The 13,999-nt window shown below is 39.2% G+C and overlaps 1 protein-coding gene across 2 annotated transcripts in view; it reads right to left on the bottom strand.

Moving 5' to 3' along the window:
* Positions 1–13,999, bottom strand: part of EIF2B3 (eukaryotic translation initiation factor 2B subunit gamma) — a 191,148-nt gene that overhangs the window by 105,759 nt on the left and 71,390 nt on the right. For both annotated transcript variants that reach the window (XM_054981225.1, XM_054981226.1), the window contains exon 6: positions 1,666–1,755. In XM_054981225.1, the coding sequence (XP_054837200.1) occupies positions 1,666–1,755 (90 nt within the window). The remainder of the gene's footprint in view (positions 1–1,665; positions 1,756–13,999) is intronic.

Here is a 13,999-nt window from a genome sequence, read left to right as displayed (position 1 = left end):
GAAGATGTAGTTGGAACAGAAAGGAGGATCCTGGGCAATGCTGCTGCACAAAGTGCTGGCAAAAGCTGCAAAATCTCCCCTGGCCTAACAGTCTTTATTTGCTAGATGCCAACATACATAACCCCACTAGAAATATCTCTGTTGCATGCCCAACCCATCCACCTTTCTTCACAGCCCTTCAATCATCCATATGAAAAATGAGTAGAACAGCTAGGCACACTACAGAGTTTACTTGGCATCTGAACAAAATTAAAGGGCTTGCCTTAACTATGAGGCTGCAGCTCCAAGGGGAAGAGTTTGTGCCAGGCCATATTTGCAGCTCTAGAACTATGATGTAGACAAAAGCATGTTAGTAATAGGTGGCACGTGAGACTAAGGCCTCTGCAATGCCTCTCTGGCAGCCCTTTGATGACCTAAGGTGAAACTGGCAGGGTTTTTTCTAAGAACTGCATATCAAAGGAAAGCAGAGCCTCCAAACTGTTCCAGACTGAGCCTCCCCACAGAGCTGCAGCTTTTCAGGGAGCACAATGGGCTGCAGCAGGAAGAGGAAGGTGGGAAAGAATGGATTCAACCGAGTTTACGTGAAGTGCTTTGAACAAATGCACTACATATCAAATGCCTCCTACAAGCCCTTTGCATCTTTTATCTGCTGTGGCATATTCTATCCGCATCTGCCATGGCATCCTCTGTTCCTGAAGCCAGCATGAAACAAGTGGAGATTGGGGTAAAATCAGAAACAGATCAGAAACTGAGCAGTAAAAAGTACCAGGTCCCTTCTGTTAGAAACAGTTCTCACTTTTGTGCAGTTAAAGGCAGACTACTAGTTGTGGTGATTTGGGTGTTCATAGGGACTAGGGAGGGAGAAGAGGATACTATCCAGATTAATACATGTGCTTCTAGTAGACTGTCTGATTGCTACCATTCACACAGATAATCCATCTGCAAGAGAGGAATTTTAAACAACGTCTTTGGGTCCCCAATGGGGGGAAAGGGGGGGTATTAAAAAATAAATAAAAACAAAACTTTCCTTTTAATTTATTTTGCTTTATCAGTTCAGCAGCTTCAGTATTTCCCAGTGCCATTGTTTCAAAGTTGTTGTTTTTCCTGTGTCTACATCTGTTCCTTGCTAACTTGAAACTAGAAAATCAGCAGACAGTGAACAAACAGACAGTGAACCAGTATATCAGAAGACTCTACTTTCATGAATGAAGGTGAAGAACTCTACAACTGCGAGAACTAGAAAAGCAGAAGGGTTCTAAGAGTAGAAACCTTATGCAGAGTTAAGACTGGGCTACATATTCTAGGATGTACATACTCTGAATCTGAAGCGAAAGAAGATTACACTGAAGCAGAAGCAAGGTTTGAAAATGTCTTCTTGCTCAACCTCCAACCAAGTGCATGTACTGGAGCACAAAATGGAAAAGAAATCCCACAATGCATGTCACACAATTTAAAGCTGGATACAATGCTAGAAGGATACCTGTAGGGTATTAGAAGATTATATCAGAGTCTAGTCACAAGGCAGTATGGGCCAGCATTCAAGGTACGCAAGACAGGGATAACTTTTCCTTCACTATCTGAAGGAAAATACAGTGATGGAGAAGATTCTAGAGTTACAATTACAGCACTTCCAAATACATGTGTGATGCCAATGGCTTTTCTTACCTGTTCTCTACAAGAAAGTCTACCACATATTTCTTCAAGCAATATAGATGAGCATCCATCAGTCCTGCCCTGATGTGCATTCTAGGATACCTAGAAGGGAAATAAAAGAGTGAAGTCACTGAGCTTTGCATTCCATGACCATTTAAACAGCTCCACTTTAAAATCACTAGATAGTAAAACTTTACAAGAGACATCTTGTGTTCCTAAATCTCTGCTAATGGAATTAGTAGAAAGGTGGATTCTGATGGCTTTCACACCTATAACATTCCAACAAACAGACACTTACTGAATTTGCCATTGATTTCATTCCACACAGGGTACATTTATCTATTACCATGGATAACCTTCACATGGGTTTTATACATGCCCTATCTCTGTAAGTGCAGGAACCTTACTTACCTCAGTTTGTTTAATGTCTTGAAAAGCTAATTCACACTCTGTTTCTGCCAAGAAATATTAATGTTCTAAATAGGGACGTGAGACATGTACAGAGATGTATTTCAAGAACCATAGGTACAGGCAAGTAAGCTTTTTACCTATTACCAATCTTAGGTGGATAATAATAACATTAACCTGCCGACGTGAGTTGGTATACTTTACGTACTATGTAGAGGAATCAAAACACTATTATCCTTTCTTGAACATGGTAATCATTACTGAAAGCAAACCCCACAACACTCTTATCTCTCCTAAAATGAAACAGTAAGCTAGTTGTAGCAGGAGATTTAAAGCCTCATTAATGGGAGAAGGAATAGCTGTAGGTCACTTGTGAAAGTTCAAAAAAAGTCCGAAACTAACTTAGTGTGGGGAAAAGTTTGTGAGTGGAGTCTTACAATATACTCCGTCTGCCATTTCCTTTTTTCTTCCATCTTTCCACCACTAACTCTACTGCTAATATGTGAGGTTTATGTGCTCCCTCACTCCCCCTTGAGCATCGGTGAGTACTGAGAAATAAACTATCAAAACTTAAACTGAATCCCTTCTTGTTCCTTGATATCTAATTTAACCAATTTGTTATAAAATAACACTCAGTAGTGCCCAGAAATCTTCAGAAATTACCATATACTGGTGCCTCGTTGTCTGTTTTTTACAGCTGTATGAGGCAGGAGTGGGTAACTCACCCTAAGCCCTCTCGCGGGGAGGGCAGGGAGGGAAGTATGAAGGGGCCCCATCCTGAGACGCTGGAATCTATATTGTTGAGATTTTAATTCTGAAAAGTATGCTCTTTTGAAACTTGTTGTTTTTATTGTGTTATTTCCTATACTTCTACTATGGCGGTAACCTACCCTGAGCCCACTCACAGGGCGGGTGGGCTAAAAATCAAATAAACTAAAACTAAACTAAGTAGGTGAGGGCAGAGAGTACAGATAAGGAAGCAAGAGATTTACCAGATGGAATCTCCTTGTGGTATCTTCTAACCAGAAGAGTTAGCATAAGTTCCCAAAGAGGATTGCTCCATAGTTATTTCCACTCCCTTCCAACCATTGCCCCGAGAGCTTTCTTAATGCTATATAATGCATGCTGACAGTGGCATACCAGACCATTTTGCTTGGCACCCAGCTCCAGATCTCTGCCCAGGTAACCAAGGCACTGGCAGCACCACTGGGGCTAGCAGTGCAGGAGAAGGTAACAGGCATGGATTATGCCTGTCATTGCCTGCTAGAACTACACAGCCACAAGCCAATTCCAAGGTGGATTCCTGAGAAGCTAGAAGCACTGATGGGCTTGTTCCAAGTGTATCTCCAACTACAATCCCCACCTCTTTTTGTTTGTTTGTTTCTTTGCTGGCTGACTACCATAGTCACAGGTAGAGACTGCATTCTTTGGTACCTGAGCCAAATATTTTCTACGTATTATAGAAACATAGAAGTGAGTCCTATTTGCTATTCTATTCTCTGCTCTCATCCCAGGGCTTCGCTTGGTCTCTTTATGAAGTAGTGAATGATACAATTTGCTAGAAAATAAAGTTTAGCCAACCATCATGTTTAATTTTCTCATGAAAACGGTTTCTCAAGTGTTGGACCTGCATCTTTCATTGCCAAGCAATTTCCATCCAACAGCTATAATGAGAAATATCAGATCTTCACTTTTTTCAATAGTAATAACATTCTTAGATTAGAATTAAACATTTGTCTTATTTTCCTAATCACCTAGTGTACCTGTGTTTGAAATCTGGTGGTAAGCACAGAGACTCATCATACATGGTAGCTATATGTAACACAGTATCTTTAATAATGTTGCCATGACCATTTGCTCTATATTTTGTGGCCTGGTCTGTAACCAACCCACCTGACCTGCCATCTTTTCTAAGTCCAACTTATTTTTGGCTAATCATTGTTTACTGAGAATCAGGTGAGCCTCAGTTAGAAGATACATGGGGAATACAAAGAAGGCTAGACTGGCTGGGAGAACAAGCAAGGGCAGACCACTTTAACTGATTGAATTTTAATAATGAAATACAATGGCCAGCTAGCTCAACCACGGAAAGGTATAGCCTGAGTACAAAAGAAAAGCCCAGAGATTACTCTGTCAGGCTCTGTGACTATTATTCTCAGCATTTAAATCCAATTCAGGTGCCTTGGACACAATACTCTGTTGTCTTTAAAAAAAAATTAAGAGTTTTATATAACAAAAGGACAAAACCTGAAACTACAATTACACAAAAACTAAACTAACAAAAACAACTAACCAACATATAAGAATAACAAAACATACAAATAATACAAAGAAACAACATAAGAAGAAAAAACCAACTATATAGACTTTAAAAAGGCTTCTGATTTTCTCTGCAACAAATATTGGTATCATTTTCAAATTTATGCTTACTCCACATAATGATTAAAAGCACTATTTTTCTAACATCCAAATTTTTTAGTCCATAAAGCCACAAATCATCAAATCATTATTGTCTATTTCATGTAAAAAGTCTACTAGGGGTTTTCATTCAACAACAAATGAACATATTGACTTTTTTCTAATCAGTGAAGTAAATGATGCCATCAATGAAAATTCCAGCACCTTTGTCAGCCATTCCTCCATTGCAGGTGGTGTCAAACTCTTCCAATTTTGTGCATATAATAGTCTTGCTGCCGGAATCATATATAAGAACAGAGTTTCAACACTTTTTTTCCAACTGAATACCCATCATTCCCAATAAAAAGGTCTCTAGTTTCAATTGAGCATTAATCTGGATTGATAATTGTATTTGGGTTCAAAATTTTTTTGCGTTGAGTGCATTTCCAGCCTAAGTTCGATGCATCCTTATACATTCTAGCCAATTTCTCAGGAGTCATATACCAACGGTACATCATCTTATAAAAATTCTCCTTAAGACTGGAAGTTAATGTACATTTCGACCCTTTTAACAACATATTTTCCTGTTGTTCCATTAATATATCATAACCAAAGTTTTTAGTCCATTCAGTCATACATTCTTTGACTTGCTCTTCCTCTGTCTCAAATTTCAACATGAGTTTATACATTTTAGCAATAACATGTTAATCATTTGTACATAATATGTCTCAAATTCAGTCTAAGATTGATCAAAATCATGTTTCTGCTTGTCAACTTAAACCTTTTCCACCATTTGCATGTAAGTAAACCATTGGCGAATGTACCCCTCTGTTAAAAGATCCTCTCTTGATTTTATTTTAATATCACCCTGTGAAAATACTAGCATGCCTCAATATGTTAACCAATTTAGAAGGGCTTACCACTTCCCTTCTAAAAGGTTCTTGTAGTGATAGCCACATGGGTATTTTTGGGCAAATTCTTTGTTTCAAATTCTCAACAAGGCACGTTAAACAATGGTTATTAAATTCTGCATTAACCTTAGCTTTATCATACCACAAGTAACCATGCCATCCATATTTTGTCATGTCCTTCTAAATCCAGTAATCTTCTGTTTTTTAACAAAATCTATTCTTTCATCCATACAAAACAACTTGCAGCAAAATATGATTTCAAATAGAGCAGGCCCAACCCACCTCTTCCTTCGCATCCTTCAAAACCTTAAATTTAACACTTGGTTTTTTCCCCTTGCCATATATTTGGTTTATAAGCACTGGGAGAAGAATTTATTTCAGTGGCCAATAAAAAGAACAGAGTGGTTTTGTATATCAAACCACATTTAAAATCTCATTTGGTATTGATTGATGTCTATGGAAGATACACTGATGTAGAGGTTGATTTTTATGGTATCAAAACATTTGTGCTGGGAATCTATGCCCCAAATGAAGATAAATACGGATTTTATATAAAAAAAAAAGTATGGAGTCCCTGACAGATCTATCTTATGAAAGTTGGTGTTTGAAATGGAGTGATTGCTACAAAAATTGAGCTATGTATTAAATTGATTTCTGTCCAAATCACATTGTTGCTCTAACATCTGTTCTGTTTAACTTTATTATGTCTTTCTAAAAAATCTCTGGCCTTTGGACTAAATTCAATCTAAATCTTTGTTTTCTGAACATAAAGATCACACCTTCCAGAACATGCTATCTAAAGGGAATCTTTTTGTTTCAATTTTTCTACCAAATTGCTACAAAAATTGATTGCTACAAAAATTGAGCTATGTATTAAATTGATTTCTGTCCAAATCACATTGTTGCTCTAACATCTGTTCTGTTTAACTTTATTATGTCTTTCTAAAAAATCACTGACCTTTTGGACTAAATTCAATCTAAATCTTTGTTTTCTGAATGTTAAGATCACACCTTCCAGAAAATCCCATCTAAAGGGAATCTTTCTGTTTCAATTTTTCTACCAAAAAAAGCATAGCTTTTCCTTTTATGTAAAATCCAAATAGAAATTTCTTTCAAAATTATATCTGCGTTCTTAATTTTTAATTTTGTATTGATGTGTTGTTGCAGAATCTGCTCCTTGACATTCCTTCTTACAAAATGTACCAGTATGTCTCTTGGGAGATTTCTTATTTTTGCAAACCTGGAATTGATTCTATATATTTATCAATTTCTGATTGTAAATCCTACTGGTCACAGTCTATGAGGCTGGCCAAAGCTAAAACCATCTTCTCACTGATATCCTCACCAGTCTCTACTGGAATGGATCTGAACTTCCGGCAAAATCCCTTCTCTCTCATTTCCAGTAAAGCTAAATCATCTAACTGTCTTTCCATCTTTATATCAAAAGTGTCCATTTTATTCTCTGCAACCACAACCTTTTCATTAGTTTGGTTCACATCTGCAACCACTTGCTTCATAGTGGTTTCCAATGTTCTAATTTGACCTGACAGTTGATTTTTTAATTTAGCAAACTTTTGGTCAAATCTTTTTTCCAAATTACCCATTTCCATTTTCCTTCCCAAATCTTTATTCAAATTCTCCATCTTATCACTAGAAATGGGCACGAACAGAAAAAAACCCGAACATGATGTTTGTTGTTCGTTGCCATCCACGAACAGGGACTCACGAACACTTGCGAGCATGACCTGTTCATGAACATATTCGTGGTTGGATGTTTGTGGGGGCCAGCAGGCTCTCCTCCAGCCAGCATCCAAGTTTGGTTAAGATCTCTACTGCACCACTCCCAGAAACTTGACCTGAGCAGGCAGCAAGAAAGGTACCAATAATAAATAATAGCTTGGCCCAGAGCCTGGCAGCAGCACTGGAACCTGAAGGGGTAGATCCCTATCCCACCACACACAAAGAAAATTCAAGCTCCAATGCACTCTCTCTATCAAAATGCCAACAGCAACTGTCTCTCTCCCTCTCCACTGCCTGCAAAGCCAGAGCTGGGAGCCCCCCGTCCCTACTGCTCCCTTGTAATAAATTTGGAGCTCCACACTTGAAAGGAAGACCTGCCTATCAAGCTAAATTGGGTTTAGATTGGGGTTTCCATGGCAACAGCAGGAGTTCAGACAGAGTTCAGACAATCCCTGCCTAAGTTGCCAAGGGAATTGATTGCAGGTGCCAGACTGTCTGGCTTGACGAACAGCAATGAATGACTCTTGCAATGACCTCCTGTTTGTTTAGAATGTGAGGATAAACAGCTTGTTCGCGAACAACAGATTGGGCTGTTCATGGCCTTTTTTTTTGTCCACATTGCTGTTCATGCCCTTCTCTACTTATCACCCATTTTCTGGAACCATTTTTGGATTAAATCAATTGAATTTGCTTTCTCTGCAGATTCATCAATTGAAGTGCATCTTCCTGTGTCTTTCCTGGTAGCCATTATCAGATAATAGGCAGCAAGAGACAGGAGAACTATCCAATTATAGCCTTCAGGTCTGTTGATTTTCAGTTTTAAACTTCCTCTAAGACAGCTCTCATCACCATCACAACCTGTCTCAGTCTCACAGTTGCCCTTATCTCAGTTGTGGAAGACTTTAAAGTAAACAGCCAAATGTTCCCACTGTGGTGTAACCTTTTTTCTTCTCTCTCTCGCTTTTTTTTTGTTTGCAGACAACAAATTTCACAGGTAAGCTTTCTTCACCAGTAGAATTAAAAACAGTAAGTCTTTGTACTTCTAATTTTTTCCTTCTTCCAATTAAAAACTTAAAATGTTTTTGCCAAATTTCTTAAATTCATAAATCTTTGAAGTAATTTTTCAGGTAGCTATTTATAATCCTTAGGAAAAAAAGGCTTCTCGCCAAAGGAATGACATCTTTGTTTTGGAGAAAACCTCTCTTGGTCCTTAAAGTAATTGTTCTAATAAACCTTAAAGAAATGAGGGATGGGAGAGAGCTTTACTGGGATGGGAGAGCTTATTGTCCTGGTTAAGATCTCATCCACAACTCTGAGCACAGCTGGATTCCAGGATTATAGTCTGCTTGCTATGGGAGTAAAATAGCAAGGATCTTCCCTCCCCAAAAGCAGACCTAAGGAATACATATGGGAAATCTCTCAATCTGACCTTTGATCCAGGCAGACTGGCTAGCCAGAGTTGCTTCCTTTGCTGGCAATCTTGTCGTAGGTGTCACTCTTCCATTTTCCCCTCACTGGAAGCTGGCAGGCACAATACTTTGTTGTCTTGTCTCAGTCTTGTCTAACAGAAAGGGCCTCTAGTGAGGACACTATTCCAAAATATGACTTTATCTTCTCTACATATTTTCTTCCAGCTTGAAACCAACTCCTGGACATACCTCCTTCCTGATCCAAGGTTTCTTTCCTCCAAATCAATGGAGGGGCTTGTTTCTTGAATCCAATTAAACTTCTCTTTCTAGCTTTATGAAAATCCAACTTTTGTTTCTATTATTATCTGGCACTTATAACAAGAGCTGTTTTCATTGTTTCAACCTGTGCTCAATAATCTGATCATGAGGACTGGCTCTGAATTCCCTTGCTCAGCACACACACACACACACCACCATGACTGTTTCCATGTGCTTCTCCTTAGACTCTCTCATGCATTTCTCCCTGGATTTTTATTTGGATTTGTTAGCTTGGGTTCCTATGGGGCCTTGGTCAGCACACCTTCTGATAATTCAAAGATACATTTAATCTCAGCAAGGGGATGGTGGTATAACAGAATATTACTGAGACTCTTCAGTAGGAAGCCATTTTAATGAGAGAAATTTTAAAAAAATTTTTTAAAGAAAGATTATTTTCAGCTGCAAACCAGCAATTATATTTTCCCAGTTTGTTATAGTTCATGCAATATAGAAGAGTTTGATATACTGTAATCCAAAAACAGGAAGTTAATTTAAAATATAAGACAACTTGGTGTCTGTGATGCAGTTTCTTTTCAGAGAGTGAGTCAAAACATCAAAGGAAAAGCAGGTAATTATATTTAATATATTGTAATCCAAGAGCAGGAGGCTGCTATAGTCCAATCAACAAACTAAGAAGCAATTTAAAGTCTGTTAGCCAATTTCTTTTCAGAAGATAAATAGAAAATCATAACATAGGTGGAAAAAAATAGCTAATGTCCGAAATTTTGGCACTTTTCCTGGGTATGTTTATTGTTCACATTTAAGAGTCTATTATCTATTATGTTTTAAACTTCCCAGTCCGAATAAGCCATAAATAATTATACTTAATGTATTCTTTGAAGAGCTGCAAATTTGTTTGCTGCCCTCATTCAAAACAGTAAGATGAGATAAAGAAAGAAACATAGCTGATCTTTAGTTTCTTTTAGAGAGAGGAGATTATAACAATTTTTAATTAAGTCCAAGGTCCAGAAAAGAAAAGTAGAAAGTTATTTGCAAGGCAGACTTACTCGGCATTCGCCGGTCTGAATCTGTTTCCTGCTTGATGTTGCTGTGTTGAAGGAGACAGATTGTTAAGCCTAATTTTTGAGACCCTAATTAAAAGGTCTCAAAAATCCTCTTATATTCCTCTTGCACGCATAGCTGAAACGTCTTCTCTCATTAGGAGACAGGATTTGGGTTTATTTTCATAAACTTGCCTTCATGGAAACATCCAGCGAGAGAGCACACATGTCCTGGCCCAGTCTGAGAGTGAGGTCTCCTCTGGAGGAGAGGAGCCTCGTGTAGCTAGCCAGGACTCCTCAGGAGAAGAGGAGCCCTGTGTAGCCAGCCCTAGCCCTGATTCAGCAGAAGCCAGCAATCAGGAGCAACAGCTGCTGGCTGATCAGAGCTTGCAGCCAGCAGCTGAGACACCAGCACCCTCTAGCTCCAATACCACAGGGGAAGCTCAGCCAGGGACTTCTACAGGTGCAGCGCAGCCAAGAGCCTCCACCCCCCCAGGTTCACCCACGCCCAAGGAACACCGCAGGCAGCGCTAGAGACTGGAACTGCACGAGAGACGGCCTCTTGAGCCAGCGCCAGCTGCTGGAGAGTGACAATGAATAGCGTCAGGATGGAGCCCCAGCAGCTGGCTGAAAACCACGCCTGGCTATAAGAGCCAGTCTGGAGGAACTGCCGGGCGTGGAAGTAATGTGTCTACTGTCTCCAACCATGCTGTGTTCCATGGACCTTGCATGTGCCTGCTTTTGGACCTGATGCTATCGGTAACTGACCTTGGACTGTGCCTGACCTTGCTCTTGGACTCTGGACTCACTCCTGGTGTTATCTTGTGCTCTGACCACCTGTTTGACCTGGCTCTTGGAACTCCCCTCAGACTCTGGCATTAAGGTTTGGACTTGAACCACCCTGCTTGGGCTGGCCCGGCCCAGCCCATGACAACACAAGCCTGTGTGCTTTCAGTCAGTCGTCATTTTGCTCCACAGTCAGCGCACCTTCTGGAATTCCAAATGTCCTAGTTTGTGTAGGTCTGAAGGCTATCAGCTGACTAGACACTTCGAAACTTTAGAAACTATACCGGATGGCTTTTCCATATCTAATCAGACAAGGAGATGTAATACAACTCTCTGCTTTTGTATTACTTTATTTCTCTCTTCCCAAACCTGTCTTTACAGTTACATTCTTGAAATTCTACAGAAAATTATAGCATCAGTATGGTGTAGTGGTTAGAGTGTCAAACGAGGATCTGGAAGACCTAGGTTTGGATCCCCACTCTGCCACATAAGCTCTCTAGGTGATCTTAAGCCAGCTACACACTCTCAGCCGAATCTACCTTACAAGATTCTTGTGAGGAACAAATGGATGAAAAGAGTATGATGTAAGCTGCTTTGGGTCCCCATTGGGAAGAAAGGCTGGGTATAAATGAAGTAAATAAAATTTTTAAATTAATATAATTAATTAATTGTGCCATTCTGAAAATGCAGCAACACAAATTTTCATTGTGCCCCACCCCCTACACAGCAGAAACAAATGACTGGTAATTTCAATTATCCTTTGAAAAGCTTTTAGTGGTCATTTCAGTGATGAATGACCAATGAGAGGTTAAGAGTTAGTCTGGCCTCCACTATTCTTGACAGTAAAACAATATCATTCTGGGGTCAAAACCATAAATTTGCAGGAAATATACAATATTGTAATGAGGAAAAAAAACCTCCTTGGAAAACATGGTACTAAAATCACAGCTTAATTCAGTAATGGGGAGAAATATTCACCACACAGACAAAATGAGGATAAAAAACAGAGATGGGGTTTGTTTTTAATTTTAGGTGCTGTCTCAAGGTTTAAAAAGTCTTACATGATGACCAAGTCATTTCAATATAGCCTATACAGAAGTAACTAAGGAGTTACTTCCCCTCTCCTCCACTTTATTTTAAAACATACATCTTTGAAATATGGTGCATAATCCTTTCACTAAACTTGCCTTAGCTGAAAGAAAAGCATTGGAGGCATTCTGTTCCATTTAGGCATTGCCCCCATTCTTTTGTACATAAATTATGGACAATATTCTTTACATTATGTATGGACACAATGTGTTTCAGGTTTACTTCACATTTTCCTTCATTATCTATACAGTCTCTCTCCCCACATACAATTAAGAACAGGATTCACATGTCTTACTTCCAAAAGAAATCTTCCTGAAGAACCTTAAAAATCCTCTGCAACATATGTTTTCCCCTGAACATAGGGAACCACCGTGTAATAAGTTCTTCTCCATAGAGCTTTTGGCAGTTAAGACATAGACTGAGAAAACTCCCCTTCCCCCGCACCATTTTGTTTTAAGTTGCATCTGAAGTAAGTCATGGTGTTCCAGGGAAAGAAAGCAGTGTGCGGCAAGGAAGAGAGAAGGTTCAGGGTTTACAGGTTCTTTCTGTCTCTTCTCTCCAGCATGGACTATCAGGCCTTCATACAATATGGCAACTGCAGGTCATGATATGCATGGAAAGATGACAAAAATGTGAAACACTTGTTACAGAAAACAAACTGACAACAGTTGGGTGTAGAAATCTATAGTTCTAAGGGGTTTACTTTAACTCAAAACTTCATCTTGAATCACTTATCACAACAGCAAATCTGTGTGGCTGATGACCTGCCAATTATCACTTTAAATTCTGCTTGACAACTCCAAATCTTACAAAAACTAAGTAATTTCCATTCCCTTGAATGCCTCAAAGAGACCAAACCCTTCTCTGTGGATGATGACTAAGGCCCTGCTGCAGAATTCCCAGCTGTCTCTGGGATACTGCGCTTTAAATGTATTGAGACAGGATTTTTTTTAAAGGAAGAATTAAATTTAAACTCTGGTTGTTTACTAGCACTAATTAAATAAGCCAGGTTTCTGGACACATTTCCTTTTGCCTGTGGCTACTATGTTACTAGCTTTGGAAACAGTCCACAAGCACAGAAGACAAAACTGAAGTACAAGATTACATAGTGTTTCATGTCCAGCCCTGTCTTCTGCATGTAAAGAAAAATGATATTGACAAGAATCTAGATGCTGACTTCTTAGACCAGAGTAATTTCAGTTCTTCTCCTTATATCAATGAGCAAAGCTTTAAGTTATAATCTATAAAGATGCATGATTTAGGCAACTTTGTCACAACAAACTCTAATTAAACAGAGGTTTGCCATCATTATGCACAAACACAGCTTCTTTGGTGTACCTGAACACTTTATTCATTCCTTCAGCCTTCCTCTTCCGCATCTTGTTTGAATACTTCCCAGTTTGATCAAGGTTCAATATGCCATGTTATCTATTAAATCCCAATTTGGACTCCTACTTGGGTGGGAGGGCATGCTCCAACTTGTCGAGGTGTCTGTTAGGATATCATGGCACACTGGAACTTGCTTAAACCAGGAAGTGTTCAATTTAACTCTGCTGAAGAGAAGCAGGGAGGTGGGGAAGTCAGAAGAGAGTACAAACATCCTTGTGCACAATCCCAGCATGTTAAGAGTTTGTCACGACATCTGAATGCAGTCAGTAAACTCAATTCATTGACTCCTTTTATGTGTGGAGCCTTCAACAAGCAATGGGAACATCAGTGTATGCAAGAGCTTTATTGTTCACTTCAGCGGCAGGGATAGCCTGAAGTGTTGCTTCCACATGAGATGGGATGCTTCAAGAAGCACATTAGGAATTTTGGATTACATTCAGGATGTGGAATTTTGTCTTCTACTTAGATAATTTGGGGTTATTCACAGCTCACTCTTGTGTTTATGTTCATAGTATATCTCCTATTTAATTCACTGAGTGTTGAACCAAGTGGCGAACTACTGGGGGGGGGGGGGGGGCTTGGAAAAGCAGGCTATGCTCCACTCCTGCAAACTGGAGATGATAAGATTGAGAACCTGACATTTTTGTATACTGCCAATCCATACAGTTTTCTTCAAGTCCAATGTAACTACAAGTCGCATTTCAATGAAAATCCCATATGCATTCTACTAAAAGAATAAAGCAGGAAACACCTCCCTTGTTCAGTGTTACACACCACAAAATAATGAGTTTTTTGTTTATATCTAAGCTTTAAAAGAGCAATTCCAGAAACTGCAAGTTCCTACATGGCAGTATTGATTTAATTAGCCTGCATAGCACATTTTGTTTGTGTTAAAGAC

Source organism: Eublepharis macularius, chromosome 5 (genome assembly GCF_028583425.1).
Source record: "Eublepharis macularius isolate TG4126 chromosome 5, MPM_Emac_v1.0, whole genome shotgun sequence".
In the NCBI taxonomy this organism is placed as follows: domain Eukaryota; kingdom Metazoa; phylum Chordata; class Lepidosauria; order Squamata; family Eublepharidae; genus Eublepharis; species Eublepharis macularius.
Note: the sequence above shows the minus strand (reverse complement) of the source record. Positions and strands in the feature narration are given on the sequence as shown.